Below are 17,706 nucleotides of genomic sequence, written 5' to 3' on the forward strand. Positions count from 1 at the left end.
AGATCCAGTCAGGCCCTGGGGATTGTTGTTCAAGAGCCTCAGCACCACCACCTTCTCGATCTCAAACTTCCTTAGCATATTTGTATTCTGTACACTGATATCGCTATCCTCCTTCTCCTCAATTAGCACCTCACCTACTTCCTCTAACCCCACACTTAGATTTCAGCAATCCTACCTTCACTCTGGTCACCCTCTTATTTTTAATGCATATATAAAAAACCTTGGGATTTTCCTTAATCTACTTTACGAATGACATTCCCTTCAAAGGACACCAAACATTATTTTAAAAATCACAAAGTATTGCAGAATTTCCGTTAAGGTAAACTGGCTTTGTCAATTGAAAATTAGAAAGCTGTACACAACCTATATCAAATTTCAGAAAAACTTTAAACACCTTATTTCTGAAAATGTGACATTCAGTTCCTAAATAAAACTCCAAATAAACACAGAAGAGGGTAAAAGAGAACATATTTGTATGTATGTGCCTTTTCATAACCTTTGGTCGGATAGCACACTTGCAGAAAGATAATCAAAGCTTTTTTTAAAATGTCTTCCTCAACCAACAAAACTAATTACTGGCAAATATTTGAGAAGCCAGGCATGGCCTATGTTTAGCATCCAATGTCAAAGATAGCAGGTCTGGCATTACTGTACTAAAATGGCATTCAGCATTAATACTAATGACATAATGATTCAGACTGAAGTGCAACTATTGAACTTGAGCTAATATCAGGCACCTACTGGAATCAAATCATTGAAGTATTCTATTGGCCTGTATTTTCCCAGACTCAAATCAATACAAAATATTTTCTTAGGTTTCCATGATTATATGGAGAGAAATCAACTGTATCAACATCAGAATTACTTTCATTAGCTTAGGACCACACAACGCTACCTTCTTATGGGGGATGAGTTCCAAACATGCTTGATAAACTTGCCTAGTCTTCTCCGGATCCTGTTTAGAAAGTATATCAGTTACAGAATTTGCATTAGTGTACAATGGACACAAAACGTACATGGACCACAAGAAGTAGAATACAACAAAAAAATTGGAACTTCATTTTACCTTGGAAATCCATTCAATACAATTACTGGTACAATAAAATAAAAACAGATTTGTATACTTCTATAGTTGTTGCCAGATAGAGGGTATAATATTTTCTGATTCTAACAATTTAAGTGGTATTAAGTGAATTGGCTTAAAACAAACAAGAAATAGAAAGAAATCACCAAATTTCTATACTAAAACACAATGTTCCTGTGGAGAAACAAGGAACTGCAGATGCTGGTTTTCAAAAAAAGACAAAATGCTAGAGTAACTCAGTGGGTCAAGTAGCGTCTCTGCAGAACAGGGATAGGCAACGTCCCAACCCTCCTTCAGTCTGATTGTGGTAGGGGAATGGGAAGAAACCTGGAAGACAGGAGGGACAGTAGAAAGCCTGGCAAGTAATAGGTGGATACAGATGATGGGGGGGGACGGGGGGACGGACGTTGATAGGCAGATGGTGCATGTCCAGGGGAGGGAGGCGGTTTGGTAGTTACCTAAAATTGGAAAATTCAATGTTCATACCATTGTGTTATAAGATACCCAAGCGGAATACAAGGTGCTGTAACTCCAGTTGCGCGTGGGCTCACTCTGGCAATGGAGGAGGCCCAGGACAGAAAGGTCAGTACGGAAATGGGAAGAGGAGTTAAAATGGTTAGCAACAGGAGATACAATGGGTCCTGGCAGTCTGAGCGCAAATGTTTGGTGAAACGGTTGCCGGGTATAAGCTTGGTCTCATTGATGTATAGGAGGCCACATTGGGAACACCAGATGTAGTGGATGAGGTTAGAGAAGGTGGATGCGAATGTCTGTCTCACTTGGAGTGGGCTGCTGGAAAGGAAGGCGAGGGAGGAGATATAGCGACAGGTGTTACATCTCTTGCAGGAAAAAGTACCTGGGGAGTGGCTGGTTTGGGTAGGAAGGGATGAGTGAGGCAAGGAGCTGTGGAGGGAGTAGTCACTGCGGAAGGCAGAAAGGAGTGGGGCTGGTAATGTGACTGGCAGTGGGGTCACATTGGATAAATGTCGGCATTGCTATCATCTACGTACCTTTGCCTCCAGTTCTTCAAACAAAGAATAATTAATCCATAAGTAAATGTATCTCCTCCAGTGCCGCTTTTCCTGAACGGGTGGTACATTGGCTATTGCACGCTCATACACTTCATGTACAGTATCAGAGTCTCCGTCACTCTCAACCAAGCGGAGGTAATCAAACCAGGCATCATAGTTATGTGGATTAGCCTTTCAGAAAAATAAGATGGCTAAATTATACAAAATATATTGAGGTAGATAAGTCCCTTTAAATTAATTTTGTATCAACTTTTGTTTAATCCGAAGATGCACAATTAGCTATTACACAAGAATGCACACATTTGATAGCTTTCCATGTAATTCTAGCAGCATGATGATTTGCATTGAGCATGGTTAAAACTGTACTCCAGTTTCTGGACAGGGAGAAAAATCAGAGCTCAAAATGTGGGAGTGGAACAGGCTTGCAAAAGGAATGCCACTATGTTATATTTATTATAATAACACCAAAAGAAAAATCCACATTGGAAGACGATAGGAGCTACTCTTTTTCCTAAAGATTTTGTACACAAATGATGGAAATCAGAGAGGGATTATATTTTAAAACACACAATTGCATAGCTTCTACAGCATTACACACAGGATTTTGGCATTGATGTACTGGTACTCAAGCCATTTAAAGCTACACAGTTATCAGTCAATCTCACCACAAGCTGTTTAGCTTTCGTATCCATGCCAAGCTCTAGTCCACATGTTATTACAGCTTCTCAGAGCTATAGGTAACACAAATTCCCATTGCCAAGAACTATAATTTACAGAAAGTTACTGCACAAGGATGATTAATGCAAACCGTGACTGAACATTAGAACACCCAAACAATCAACAGATTCTCTTCGACGACACAACCTGATGCAGGACTGACTAGTTGATTCTTCAGTGGATGCCTGTCAAGCAAGACTATAACCATCAACGATTAACAAACTCTAATCAAATACTAAATAACAGATTAAGTCGTCCATCCATTTTAAGCAATGGTGTCACATTAACTTGTTCAAAAAAATGAGTATGCCAGAAATGTGATTTAATTGTTTCCAGACAAAAGGCCACATCAAATATTTTGCAAGAGAGATTATCTTGATTTTTGAAGCAGAATGGTGTTACATTTAACTCAAACAACCTATTATTTTATTCCCATAAAAACTTCAAATTGCAATTTAGATGAAATATGCATTGACACAGGATATTAAATTTTTATATCAGATGGTTGAACTGCTGACATTCCCAAATTCAAAATGACTTCATTGCAATTTAAAAAATAGCATTTCAAAACACATAATCTGGCATACTTGTGCTATAACACCAGGATAAGCACTCCACTAAGAATACAAAGCCCAAAGCACTATCTAACTGAATATGCCAAATTATGCTGAGGACAATAACTAACTCCATATGCAATAAACATGTTAACAAGCTATAAAAAAAACCCTGCTCATGTAGATGCAAGCATATCATTGGGGTTATCAAGAAGGCACCTCCCTTCACTGGTGTTTTGTTGAGTTCGGCCCGCAACACCTCGGGAAGGCTCAACAGTTAGTTTTGCGTCCCAGGACAACCCCCCTCAATACCTGCTCTCACCACCCAAAATGAATACAAGAAAAGTGAAGTATCCCATTCAGTGAATCCCAGCTCATTCAACTGTAACAAATTCATAGCTTCCCACTACTACAATCACTTTTCTTTTTTTAATGGCATCAAGACATTACCGCCATGACATAATTTTGTGCTCAAGTTCCTGTTCTTAAATCTGCTTTTGGCTAGTTGCCCTTCTGCAGCCCTGTTTTTTTCTCTACCATTTTCTTGCTTACATCAACAAGACTGCTAATCAGGTACCTCAAGGATAAAGGGCCCATGTACATTTTTCCATTATTGTTCTTTATATCACCTTCAGGACTTAAATATCACCTTAGTGCTACAAGGCTACAAATCACAATATTTAAGGCACGGTCTGGGTGAAGCAATACGATTAACCTGCATTCTTCAAACTTGTAACTCTAGTCATTGAACAACATTTATAACAAAAAGCATGCTATCCACCCACTAACAATTCAGTAGAGCCATTTATGGACCACAAAGGCCGCTTTCCCAACCCTTTTCCTCCAACTCCACCAAAACACATTTACACCTTTCGCCATAATATCTACCTAATTTTGCCTAAAAATGCATCTTTGCTTATTACTCAATCTTTCCCTGTGCTGACAAGTTTCACTTTGATTTTATTTCCCATTTCTATCTTCTGGAATATTTTGCTTGCAGAATCAAGAGACATCATGCCTGTGCCAGCTGTTTGACAGATCTATCCAACTAATCTCATTCTCTTGCATAAAACACAAAGTGCTGGTGTAACTCAGCGGGTCAGGTAGCATCTGTGGAGGGAATGGACAGACAGTGGTTCAGGTTGGGACCCTTCTTTAGATGGATTGCAGTAGATGGAGGCAGGACAAAGCCTGGCAGGTGATGGGTGGATACAGACAAGTGGGGTTTGATTGGCAGTGACAAAGTGGTGGAGTAAGTGACAAAGTCCTGCCCCCCACCCCCACTATTACAACCAGTCTTTAAGAGTCCTGACCTGAAATGTCACCTATCCATTCTATTCACAGAGGTTGCCTGGCCCACTGAATTACTCCAGCACTTTGTGTTTTGCTCAAGATTCCTGCATCTACAGTTTCCTGTCTCTCCAATCTCATTCCCTTGCTTTTAATGCCAGTGCTTCCCGCTCCTTCAAATATTTGTATCATTCTGTTTCTTACTGATGAATTTGCTTCCACCACACTTTCAGGAAGCGCACATCAGACCATGCAACTCACTGAATATTTTTAGAAATCTTTAGTTTGCTTCTGGTTCTTTGTCAGTTAGTTACCCTAAATATAATTTGATTTATCGTCATTCACTCTATTGGAACGATTCATAAATGTTAAAATATCAAATCTCTGCTTTAAGAAGAAACTCGGCTTTCCTAGTAATAAATGTCTCTTTTGCCCCTTCACCATTTCAATATCTCTTTTGTACTCTTTCCAAGATCTTGACCTGTCTTTTAATATGTGGTTCTCTGGAACTAAACGTATAAAGATCTCGAAGAATTTGCTTGCATTTATATTATATTAATAATCCAGCATGGTCTAATTTGTTCATTTACTTAGCACAGGGAATCTACTCTCGAGCTCAGCAATAGGAAGATTGATGAAACAAACACAATGTCAATAACCTTGAATCATATCCAAAATAATAACCCTGTTTTTTCCCCCCATATATGATTGACTGACTCCTAACAGTTTTCCCCCCAAATATTCTACATCTACATGATTTTGTTTCATATAAACAATATGGTTTATTCCCATGACCATAAATAGTCATGGGAATAATAAACTGACTATTCCCAAATAGTCAGTTTATTTGGTGACATGCATGGTAAAATAGCCTGTAATTTCAAATCAGGTAAAATACAGGAGAATAGCAGAAGCAAACGCATTTTCTATTTACCCTACAATAGACTATTTAGCGCTGCACCATTGTAAAATTACAGCCCACTGATGCATAATTGATTCTAAAACCCCTGTCCCACTTAGGCGATTTTTTAGGCGAGTACGGGCGACTAGGTTGTCGCACATGGTCACCTGTATGGTCGAGAGTAGTCTCCAAAGAGTCTTTCTGGTCGCTGCTGGATTTTCAGAATGTTGAAACATTTTCGGCGACAGTGGGGTTAACGCCAATGAGCGTAGCTTGACGTCTCCTGATGTAGGCGCTGTCGTAGGTTGTCGCCAGGTGACGTAGGTTGACGCCGGTGCTGACTTCGGTGAATTCCATTGGCGACTACCTACGTCAACTGGCGACAGGTGTCAAAACCGGAGGCCAAAATAACATGAATTGTCTTCAGTTGTTGCCGACAGGGTCATAGCTTGTCGCGGGCGAATGTAGGTTGACTTTGGTTATCGTAGGTTGTCGCCCGTGTGGTCGTAGGTTGTCGTAGGTGCGGTCGTAGGTGGACGTCCTACTCGCGACGATTGGGTCGCCAGTTGGCGGTAGCTTGCCGTAGCTTGACGTCGACCAGGTGGTAGGTTGTTGTAGCTTGTCGTAGACATTGTTTGGGGGGGGGGGTCCAGTCGCCGGTTTGACAGTCGCCTAAAAATGACAGTTTGACTATGACAGTCGCCGGCAGTCGCCTAAAAAAAATCGCCTAAGTGGGACAGGCCCTTAAAATGCTAACCACTCAAAATAAGGAAGGTTCTCCAAAATTCACGATTGGATGTATTTTTTTTAGCTAAACAGTCACTGAATTGTTATAGCACAGGAGTCTGTGCTGGTTTCTCATAGAGTAAAACATGTTATACAATACAAAAAGTAAAAATTAATCCTACCTTGACTTCTTCTTCATATTGAAAGCGTCTTTTGCTGACAATAACATCTTCAATGCCTCGTCTGTCCCCAAATTTTTTCTCAAACACAGTGTAGTTTTTGAAGAGCTCTTGAGCTTGACTTTTGGCAATTCTATCAAGCGCATATTTGTAGATCACTCGCACTCGATCAGACTGGGAATGAACAAACTCTTAGCAGTAAGTAGAAATACAATTTAAGCATCAACAGCAATTGAGGCTGGACGAACATTTTTTAGTAGAGGTCAGACAATTATTTCACAGTTTATTGTATAATTATTTCACTGATTTTACATGGATTGTCATTACATACAGCCATTTCTTGAAAAACATGGTTTAATTTAAATCGATTTCAAAAAGGAACAGTTTCTGACCACTAGATTTGTTGTTAATACAGCACACTGTTTTCATTTATTTTCCAGTTTTCAACTGTAGGGATTGACACACATTTCATTGTATGAGGAATTAGAATTGAACCTTATTTTGTACTTATTGATGACAGTAAGTATGCAATTTTAGTTAGAGAATCTTTGGCTAATTATAAGGGTGACACCAATGCTGGGCAACTGTATTTTGCACCTCCACCGTGCCATTTTGGCTGCATTCATCTAACTCAACATGGAGCAGGGGATAGACACAAAAAAAGCTGGAGCAACTCAGCGGGACAGGCAGCATCTCTGGAGAGAAGGAATGGGTGACATTTCGGGTCGAGACCCTTCTTCAGACTGGTTAGGGATAAGGAAACAAGAGATATAGGCAGGTGTGTGGAGAGATAAAGAACAATGAATGAAAGATATGCAAAAAAGTAACGATGATAAAGGAAACAGGTTATTGTAAGTTGTTTGTAGGGTGAAAATGAGAAGCTAGTGCGACTTGGTGGGAGAGGGATAGAGAGAGAGGGAATGCCAGGGCTACCTGAAGTGAGATAAATCAATATTCCTACCACTGGGCTGCAAGCCACCCAGGCGAAATATGAGATGCTGTTCCTCCAATTTGTGTTTAGCCTCACTCTGAGAATGGAGACAGAGGACAGAAAGGTCTGTGGAGGAATGGGAAGGAGAATTCAAGTGTCCAGCAGCCAGGAGATCAGGTTGGTTCACGCGGGCTGAGCAAAGGTGTTCCCCCATACGATCGCCCAGTCTGTGTTTGGTCTCTATAATAAAACCCTTTAGTATTTATTAGTGCATATAATCAGATTGTGCTAAATGTACACATGGTGCATTCCAGAATTTTAGCAGGAAGTTCCAATAATATTTATTACACTGCATAAAGGCGAGAATATTTATTGTAGGAATCGAATGTTCACTTTGTAATTTCTGCCGAAAAGCACATTACGAATATGTATATGATTGTGAGCAATTAACTGAAGTTGGATACAATAGTATGGATGGAAACTGAAAATAAAATTGTTGTCAATAAATAAATAAAATTAGCAGTTTCTTTCTAAAACAGGATTAAATGCAATGCTAAGCAACAAATAAAACTACAATTAATGAATTTTCAAAAATTTCAAAACCGAAAGTGCAGCATTTGGTCTAGTTATCAAAGCAGTGCAGGATTCCCTTGTTGTGAATATGTATATAGATTTAGGATAAGGTTTACATCAGATATAACTCAGTTTTTTTAATAAGGACTAGGAGCTGATTGTTCCCACACTCTTTACGTCTCAATCTATCAAGGCACAACTTTGCACCTTGATGTTGCTGTTTGCACAAACGTCAGGATAGATGGAATTGCGCGTCTTGATTTGGTTTCTTGGTCACAGTAGAAATAATTTTGAGATAAGTGATGGGAAGCTAGAATACATTTAACATATATTCTCCTACAAAAACCATTTGAAGCAAAGCTTAGAAGGTATTGTTGTGAATATTAACTTTTCCATAATTAGTTAGCAATGGTTGAATTTATGAGGAACAGATTGAAAATCTCATGCTTTAGGTCTACATTGTAAAGCAAGCATTGTAATATTATTTGTTTCTCAATAATGTTGTTGCATGGTGATATTATGAGCATTCAGAAGGTTGATTCAAAGGCAGGAGAATCATGCATTCCATAGGTAGTCATGATTCAAACTGTTATAGTAGCAGTTAATGTGATTAAGGTTTTGAATTAGCCTTGAAAGGAACCAAGGAAATAAAATTATGCGGCACAGTGGGGCAGCGATAGAGTGCTCCCTTACAGCGCCAGAGGCCTGGGTTCAATTCTGACTATGTTTGATGTCTGTGTGGAGTTTATACTTTCTCCTTGTGATCGCGTGGGTTTTCTCGCACATTCCAAAAACATGCAGGTTTGTAGGTTAATTGGCTTCTGTAAATTGTCTGTAGTGTGTAGAATAGTGCTAGTGTATGAGGTGATCGTTGGTCGACATGGACGTGGTGGGCCAAAGGGGCTGTTTCCACGCTGCATCTCTAAAGTCTAAAAAATTAAATTCTATGATTTCTTACTTCTTTCTGCTTTTCTTCAAACCTTGCAAATGCCACAAAGAGCTGCTCGTCCATGTGGTCTTCCCCATAAAACTCCACTCCTCTTTCGTACACTTTCCGTGCATGTCCAATATATGCGTGCTTTTCTTCAAACCGGGCATACTTAATCCAGTTCTTCACATCAGGATGGATAAAAACAAGTGTAGAAAAATTAAGGAGAACAAAACTGCATAAAAAGTACTCTGTCTACAATTGGCTATCATTTTTTTTTTTTTGGAAAAGCTTTTTTACACTTTATCCGTACTTCACTGTTTGCAAGACAATAAGTGAAGGTTTAGTGTCCGTTGGTGGTTGGAACCTATTCTGTGTGCAACAGAAATTGGAAGCTGCTATTTATTGTAAAGAATTCAAGAGCAGAAATTCACATCCTGTACTCCAACCTCCTTCTCACACAACCTTTTAAATCCTGATTGGATTGGCTGGGACTGTTTTCCCTGGAACAAAGGAGGCTGTGGGTCTCTATAAGGAGAGGTTTATAAACATGAGTGGCATATAGTATAAATAGTCTTATTCCCAGGGAAGTGGAGTCTATAACTGGAAACCATAGGTTTCAGGTGAGAGGGGAATGATTAAAAGGAGATCTGAGTGGCAAGTATATTAGTTTCCATTAATCAGACAAAAAAAAATTCAACAAGAAAAACAAGGCAAGTAAAATTATTCCTTACAATGTTACCATCATTCTAATTGCAGCAACAATTATTCCAGTTAACCAAGATTTCCAAGTGCTAGAAGTCCAGAATTTCTCTGGCTAGAAAATGCAAGGATCACATCTCAGGCTTATGAACTTTCCTGTTGGTTTTAATAAACACGAGTAATTTACAAAAAGTAAAATACCTCACTTTTTCGAGGAAACACCATTTTAAAAAGGATATACTTCTCATAAACCAGTCGGGCTCTTTCAATTTCCTTGTATCGCAGTTCAAAATTAATATAGGAATGCCAAGCTTGTTCATCGGGATGCCATTCCATCCAGCGCTCAAACACCTGCCTTGCCCCTGCAACATTCCCTAGCATTTCCTCCATGTAGGTATATTTATACCTAGCAAAAGCAAATACAATATAGAGTCTGTATACAACAAATATGTACCATTTAGATTTATTCTGATGAGATATATACAGTTATGAATTTTAAAATGACATCCATTAACTGGAGCTAGCACAAGTGGATGATTTCTGACACTGCACCCCAGTTAGAAAATGAGTCATGTCACTGTGTAAATCAAGTTTTTCCCCCTGTTTTGAGAGAATACCGCACTGATCCAGACCAAGAAGCTGCTTCAAAGGATAGCAACATACAGCAGACAATGTTATTTGGTCATTCTGGTAGTAAAGTAGGTTGTAGATAAGAAAATAAAAGTAAGGGATCTTTACCTTCAAGTTAGGGAATAACCTCAACAAGCATAATTTCAATCTGTAAAAGAATTCCTGACTGAACAAAACTGATATTTTTAGACGTTTACCACCACCCCCAAATATTAAATATAATTGTCATTAACAGGTGGGAATTTATTAGTTCAACTATGACATATCAAAATAGTCATAGAAATATAAGCAGAGATATAATCTTTAAATTTTCTTCAATAGGGATTAAAATGAATATGATCAATATAATACTAATTGAATAGGCCCAATATCATATTAACCCAAGACGCAGCAATGCATTAAGGTGGAAAATTGTTCAATTGGAAAATTAACGAGTGTAACTAGATTTAATTGTTGGACTTTTGAGGTGTTTAAACAATTATAAAAATGTAAGTAATTATATTAATAACACTAGTTTTAACACAGCAAAACATTGCGAGGACTCCCATAGGAATCCTACTAAAAAAAAATTAAGCAAGCCATATGTTTGGGAGATGATGAAAACTTTGGTCGAGGAGATTGATTACAGATTACACCGGAGAGGCTCAGAAAGTTAATTTGGGCTGTTGGTACTGTTTGTTAACGATGAAATAATTAAATTCTGGAGAATTTATGCCAGCAATGGTAGAGAACAGATATCTCAGAAGATTGTAGTACTAGGGGGAAGTTAGAGAAAAAGGAAGGTGCAAGAGCATGGAGGAATCTAAAGGTGAAAATGAGAATTTAAAAAGAGTTATTGTTTATCCAGGAATAAATGTAGAAAATAACAGGAGTGAAAGGTGAACAAGACTTGATGTAGAAAGACACAAAGTACTGCAGTAACTCAATGCAGCATACGGAACACGGATAGGTGACGTTTCAGGTCGGGATCCTCCTTCTTCATGTGTATTGGGACAGTAACATTTTGGAAAGTAGAAAGAGAGGGGACAGACAGGATTGCTGTGGAATTATCAAGTCTTCAGATAATAAAGGCGTGAATCATGGTTCCATTAGATAATGTGAGGCAGTGCAGAACTGGGCAATATTACAAGTGATAGACAGTCTCATCAATGGGGTGAACATATAGTTCGAAGCATATCTCAATAGACAATAGGTACAGGAGGAGGCCATTCTCAATGGTAAATACCAGACAAATGTCTTGAACATGTTTGTGGGCAGAATTTTCAGCAATCCAAGTTTAAAACAAAAGTGCTTTAATCAGAATTATCCAACAAAAAATGAAGACCGTGCTTCACAACAAATCCAAATTAAAAGTATACAGTAGGTTTTGAAATCAGATGAAAAACTAGAAAAAAAAAGATTGCTGATATAGCAGTCAAACAAGGGTGGTGAATCTGTAGAATTCATTGCTGTGGGGGCCAAGTTAATAGATATTTTTAAGGCAGAGATAGATAGATTCTCGATTAGTACGGGTGTCAGGGTTTATGGGGAGAAGGCAGGAGAATGGGGTTGAGAGGGAGAAATAGATCAGCCATGAGAGAATGGCAGAGTAGACTTGATGGGCTGAATGGCCTAATTCTCCTCCTATCACTTATGAACTTACCAAAACTGGTTGACCCTGGGCAGGATGGTAATTGCTCGATCCCAGATGTTGCGGGCGTGATTAATTTGTCGGTTCTTCATTTCCATCTCTGCATACTTCAACCACAGCGTGATATTTCTGTGATCGACATCTAATGCACGCTCGTAAATCGAACGTGCCCTTCAGTCAATATAAAGAAACGTGTGAAGATTAAAAATGTATTGTTTGAAAAATACACCTCTTTGTGAATCATATTAAATTATCTCAAAATATTTACCGCTGTATTTCTTTCAGGCTCTCCTCCCATTGTGCGTATTTGATCCAGTTGCTAATAACAGTTCGATTTTTCCGTATATTGTCTTCAAAGGTCTATTTCAAAACAGCAGCAACTTGAAAAACCTTGTAAATCATGTATGTTGTACAGACAATAATCTTGATTTGTTATACTATCTAGTAAATGAATAGGAACCATTTTTTACAACGTACTTACTTTTCTTTTTCTTAGCTTGTAGTCATTCAATTCCTCCTCATCGGTGATCTTTTGAGTAGGTGGTGGTGGAAGGAGTTCAAGTTCCCTCTCTTTTGCTTCTCTCAAAAGTTGTTCAGCTGTAATTTGCAACTCAGCGGGTGCCTTATTTTTCACCTGTGAATAAAAAGGAATCAAGTAAAATGTGTCTATTTTTCTGAATAAATGTACCTGATGGTCTTGCAAAATAAAATCTAATCTTGTTACAGCAATAACTTAGCTTGAGAAACTTTATGTTGGATCTATGACAAGGCAATAATTACCTAAAAGGACACAAAGTGCTAAAGTAAGCGGGTCAGGCAACATCTCGAGAACATCGATCGGTGATGTTTCAAGTCGGGCACCGTTCTTCAGTCTGAAGAGGGGTCGTGACCCAAAACGACACCAATGCATTTTTCTACAGTTGCTGCCTGACCCGCTGAGTTGCTCCAGCACTTTGTCTTTATGTGTAAACCAGCATCTGCAATTCATTCCAGCAGCTCTCCAACATCACAACATGTATTTTCCCTTCATTTAATCTCTGACATCCAGTGCTCTTCTGTGCTCCTTATATCCACTATGTGCAATTTGCCTCATATTGTTCATCCTAACTGTTATCCGTTATTGTTATTTTCCGTTATGGAAAATCATTGGGAGTTGATATTACGATACCTCACTGCACAATAAAACCAGTGGTTTACATTGTGGGGAATTGGAACGATTTTTCTGGAATTCCCTGTCTAATTTTATGGGTTCGCTCTCTTCCATAAAGTTGACATGGATAGAGAACTGGTTGGCAGACAGGAACCAAAGAGTAGGAATTAACGGGTCCTTTTTAGAATGACAGGCAGTGACTAGTGGGTTGCCGCAAGGCTCAGTGCTGGGACCCTAGTTATTTACAATATATATTAACGATTTAGACGAAGGAATGAAATGTAACGTCTCCAAGTTTGCGGATGACACAAAGTTAGGTGGCAGTGTGAGCTGCGAGGAGGATGCTATGAGGCTGCAGGGTGACTTGGATAGGATGGATGAATGGGCAGATGCATGGCAGATGCAGTATAATGTGAATAAATGTGAGGTTATCCACTTTGGTGGCAAGAACAAGGGGGCGGATTATTATCTGAATGGTGTCAGATTAGAAACATAGAAAATGGGCGGCACGGTGGCGCAGCGGTAGAGTTGCTGCTTTACAGCGAATGCAGCGCCGGAGACTCAGGTTCGATCCTGACTACGGGTGCTGCACTGTAAGGAGTTTGTACGTTCTCCCCGTGACCTGCGTGGGTTTTCTCCGAGATCTTCGGTTTCCTCCCACACTCCAAAGACGTACAGGTATGTAGGTTAATTGGCTGGGTAAATGTAAAAATTGTCCCTAGTGGGTGTAGGATAGTGTTAATGTGCGGGGATCACTGGGCGGTGCGGACTTGGAGGGCCGAAAAGGCCTGTTTCCGGCTGTATGTATATGATATGATATGATATGAAAATATGTGGATTAGGCCATTCGGGCCCTTAGAGCCCTTGGCACTGCCATTCAATATGATCATGGCTGATCATCCAAAATCAGTACCCCGTTCCTGCTTTTTCCCCATATCCCATGATTCCGTTAGCCCCAAGAGCTAAATCTCTCTTGAAAACTGTAGGAAAAGGGGAGACATGGGTGGCCTTGTACATCAGTCACTGAAAGTAACCATGCAGGTACAGCAGGCAGTGAAGAAAGCAAATGGCATGTTGGCCTTCACAACGAGAGGATTTGAGTATAGGAGCAAGGGGGTCCTACAGTAGTTGTACAGGGCCCTGATGAGACCACACCTGGAGTATTGTGTGCAGTTTTGGTTCATTTTAGGAAGGCCATTCTTGCTATTGCTTAGGTTCACCAGGTTAATTCCCAGGATGGCAGGATAAATGATGAAAGAATGGATCGACTGGGCTTATATTCACTGGAATTTAAAAGGATGAGAGGGGATCTTATAGAAACATAAAATTCTAAAGGGATTGGACAGGCTAGATGCAGGAAAAATATTCCCGATGTAGGGGGAGTCCAGAACCAGGGGTCACAGTTTAATAATAAGGGGTGGGCCATTTCGGACTGTGTTGAGGAAAATCATTTTCAGCCAGAGAGTTGTGAATCTGTGGAATTCTCTGCCGCAGAAGGCAGTGAAAGCCAATTCACTGGATGTATTCAAGCGAGAATCAGATATAGCTCCTAGGGCTAACGGAATCAGGGGCTATGGGGAGAAAGCAGGAGCGAGGTACTGATTTTGGATGATCAGCCATGATCATATTGAATGGCGGTGCTGGCTCAAAGGGCCGAATGGCCTACTCCTGCACCTATTTTCTATGTTTCCTTGAGAATGTCGCTTAAAATTTATGTCTTCTCAAAGGATTTGGAATTAGGTGTTGTTCGAAATAGTTCCATGAAGCCAAACGGAGAAATGCTATATAAATGCTGTAGGTTACAGTGCAAATCAGTTGTTCAAATACTCAATGAAAATGTACAATGCTTTGATTAGGCCACATCTCAAGTAATGCATATAGTTCTGATCACCACAATGTGCTAAAGCTGCAATGCACAGGACATTTGGCCTTATGAGAGACACTTTACTAGACGTTTTATGAATTGTTTAAAATGCTAAGCAAAATCGAGAATGTAAACCAAAAAAGTACATTTGTTTTCACATGCTGAAACTTCAACAGCAACTTTCATTCTCTCTAAAGTCCACCCCAGGGGTGCTGCCTGACCCACCAACCATTTTGTGTCTATCTTCAGCAGGCAGTGAAGAAAGCCAATGGAATGTTGGCCTTCATAACAAGAGGAGTTGAGTAAAGGAGCAAAGAAGTCCTTCTACAGTTGTACAGGGCCCTAGTAAGACCACACCTGGAGTACTGTGTGCAGTTTTGGTCTCCAAATTTGAGGAAGGATATTCTTGCTATTGAGGGCATGCAGCGTAGGCTTACTAGGTTAATTCCCGGAATGGCGGGACTGTCGTATGTTGAAAGACTGGAGCGACTAGGCTTGTATACACTGGAATTTAGAAGGATGGGAGGGGATCGTATTGAAACATATAAGATTATTAAGGAGTTGGACACGTTAGAGGCAGGAAACATGTTCCCAATGTTGGGGGAGTCCAGAACCAGGGTCCATAGTTTAAGAATAAGGGGTAGGCCATTTTCAGTCAGAGAGTTGTAAATCTGTGGAATTCTCTGCCTCAGAAGGCAGTGGAGGCCAGTCCTCTGAATGCTTTCAAGAGAGAGCTAGATAGAGCTCTAAAGGATACGGAGTCAGGGGGTATGGGGCAAAGGCAGGAACAGGGTACTGATTGAGAATGATCAGCCATGATCACATTGAATGGTGGTGCTGGCTCAAGGGGCTGAATGGCCTACTCCTGCACCTATTGTCTATTGTCTAAACAAGCATCTGTAGATCTTTCCTACGCATATCTGTTCACCGTCTTGTCAGCTCTGTGAGCAGAGGCCAAGCGACCCAGGCCTATCCGTGTAACCACAACGAAGATAGACACAAAATGCTGGAGTAACTCCGCAGGACAGGCAGCATCTCTGGAGAGAAGGAATGGGTGAATTTTCAGGCCAAGATTGAGAGTCAGGGGAGAAGCAGTTTAGAGATATGGAAGGGCAAGGTGAAAAAACGACAGATCAAAGCAAGCAATGTTCAAGCAAATGTAGAATGGTTCATTGTTTGCTGAGGGGAAGGTGACAAGGAGGCATACAATCAGTAACATTAATCAGGACAGTGAAACGAGGTCAGAGGACTATGGTGGGAGAGGGACGGAGATAGAGGAACAATAAGAGTTACTTGAAGTTAGAGAAATCAATATTTGTACCGCTGCCCAAGCGGAATATGAGGTGCTGTTCCTCTAATTTGGTTGGGCCTCACTCTGACAGTGGAGGATGCCCAGGACAGAAATGTAGGAAGGGTCTCGACCCGAAATGTCACCCATTCCTTCTCACCAGAGATGCTGCCTGTCCCGCTGAGTTACTCCAGCAATTTGCGTCTAGCCCAGGACAGAAAGGTCATCGTGGGAATATGGGGGGGGCTTAAAGCGTTTGGTAACCGGGAAATCTCGTAGGCCACAACCGTGGTTGTAGCACAATCGTGTAACCGCAACGTGTAGGAAGGAACTGCAGGTGCTGGTTTACCCAGAACATAGACACAAAAAATACTGGAGTAGTTCAGCGGGTCGGGCAGCATCTCTGGAGAGAAGCCGTGGGCGACCGAACGAAACGTCACCCATTCCTTCTCTCCAGAGATGCTGCCTGACCCGCTGAGGCTGCTACTCCAGAACTTCGTGTCTATGTTCCGTGTAACCACAACCCCTGCCTGATCCACACGGCGCCTCTCCGCCAAGCCAGGCCTCGACATCCCGCCCCGAGTTACCTTCGCCACTTTAGGGATCCGCTGCTTCCCGGCCGCCGTCGACGCCATGTCTGACTGTGATTTCCCTTCCCTCCTCGTTGTTCGTTTAAAACTAACGACACCTCTCTAAAGGAGCAAAAGTAAGTGTAGAAATCCCAACTATTCCGCGGCCTTAGGGAACAGGCCCGCGTACCGTCACCTCCGACCCGACGGCGCCGCGCCCCCCCATCACGTGACGATCACGCCGGTTGCTATGGCCCGGACGCTCGGATGACGTGCTGCAGAAGCTCGGCGACGCTCGGATCACGTGACACCGACGCCCGTTGCCGTGAAAACGGCGCAACACAGCCGGACCCGTGTCATCCGGCCACGCCGGTTGCTATGACACCGACGCTCGGCGTCGCTCCCACCACGTGACGACGGCGCTCGACCACGTGATACAGACGCCCGTTGCTATGACACCGACCCTCGGCGTCGCCAAACTCACAGCTTGTTTCAGCAACAAAAAAACAAATCGACGGCCTTTCCTTCCCTTGTTTTATTTTTTGTAAGTAATAGGCTTCCAAGGCTTGCACTTGGCTAAGGTAACTTTTTTTAAATAGTTCCGTGTATGGAGACGTGACATTATCGAAAGGGGAGGTGAGAATCTCCTGTAAATTTGTACCTTTGGGTGATCTTGTAAATCAAGACAAATGCACTAGAGGGGTTATAAAAAGAAATACGTTTTACTTTTTAAGTAAAAGGATTCAAAGGCTTGCATTTGGCTAAGGTAACTTGTTAAATCGTTCTGTGTAGGAAGACTGTGAAATTACCTAGGGGAGGTGAGAATCACTTGTAAATTTGTACGCACAAAATGCTGGAGTAAATTTGTACCTTTGGCTCATCTCGTAAATCAAGACAATGCACCACAAGGTTGTAAAAAATAGAAATTAGCTTTACTTTTTAAGTAATAGGTTTCAAAG

The 17,706-nt window shown here is 40.9% G+C and overlaps 2 protein-coding genes across 2 annotated transcripts in view; one reads left to right on the forward strand and one right to left on the reverse strand.

Annotated features, from left to right (window-relative positions):
* The window catches only part of crnkl1 (crooked neck pre-mRNA splicing factor 1), a 29,154-nt gene extending 12,174 nt beyond the window's left edge, over positions 1 to 16,980 (reverse strand). Inside the window, exons 1-9 of the mRNA XM_078405590.1 lie at positions 16,766 to 16,980; positions 12,358 to 12,510; positions 12,145 to 12,236; positions 11,889 to 12,047; positions 9,856 to 10,022; positions 8,945 to 9,123; positions 6,486 to 6,656; positions 2,095 to 2,286; positions 896 to 955 (exon numbers count right to left, since the gene is read on the reverse strand). Coding sequence (XP_078261716.1) covers positions 896 to 955; positions 2,095 to 2,286; positions 6,486 to 6,656; positions 8,945 to 9,123; positions 9,856 to 10,022; positions 11,889 to 12,047; positions 12,145 to 12,236; positions 12,358 to 12,510; positions 16,766 to 16,813 — 1,221 coding nt within the window. The 5' untranslated portion in view covers positions 16,814 to 16,980. The remainder of the gene's footprint in view (positions 1 to 895; positions 956 to 2,094; positions 2,287 to 6,485; positions 6,657 to 8,944; positions 9,124 to 9,855; positions 10,023 to 11,888; positions 12,048 to 12,144; positions 12,237 to 12,357; positions 12,511 to 16,765) is intronic.
* Positions 16,981 to 17,211: 231 nt separating this feature from the next.
* cfap61 (cilia and flagella associated protein 61) overlaps positions 17,212 to 17,706 on the forward strand; it is a 107,155-nt gene continuing 106,660 nt past the window's right edge. Inside the window, exon 1 of the mRNA XM_078405589.1 lies at positions 17,212 to 17,328. The gene's annotated coding sequence lies outside the window, so the exon portion shown is untranslated. The remainder of the gene's footprint in view (positions 17,329 to 17,706) is intronic.

This window comes from Rhinoraja longicauda, chromosome 9, assembly GCF_053455715.1.
Source record: "Rhinoraja longicauda isolate Sanriku21f chromosome 9, sRhiLon1.1, whole genome shotgun sequence".
NCBI lineage: Eukaryota > Metazoa > Chordata > Chondrichthyes > Rajiformes > Arhynchobatidae > Rhinoraja > Rhinoraja longicauda.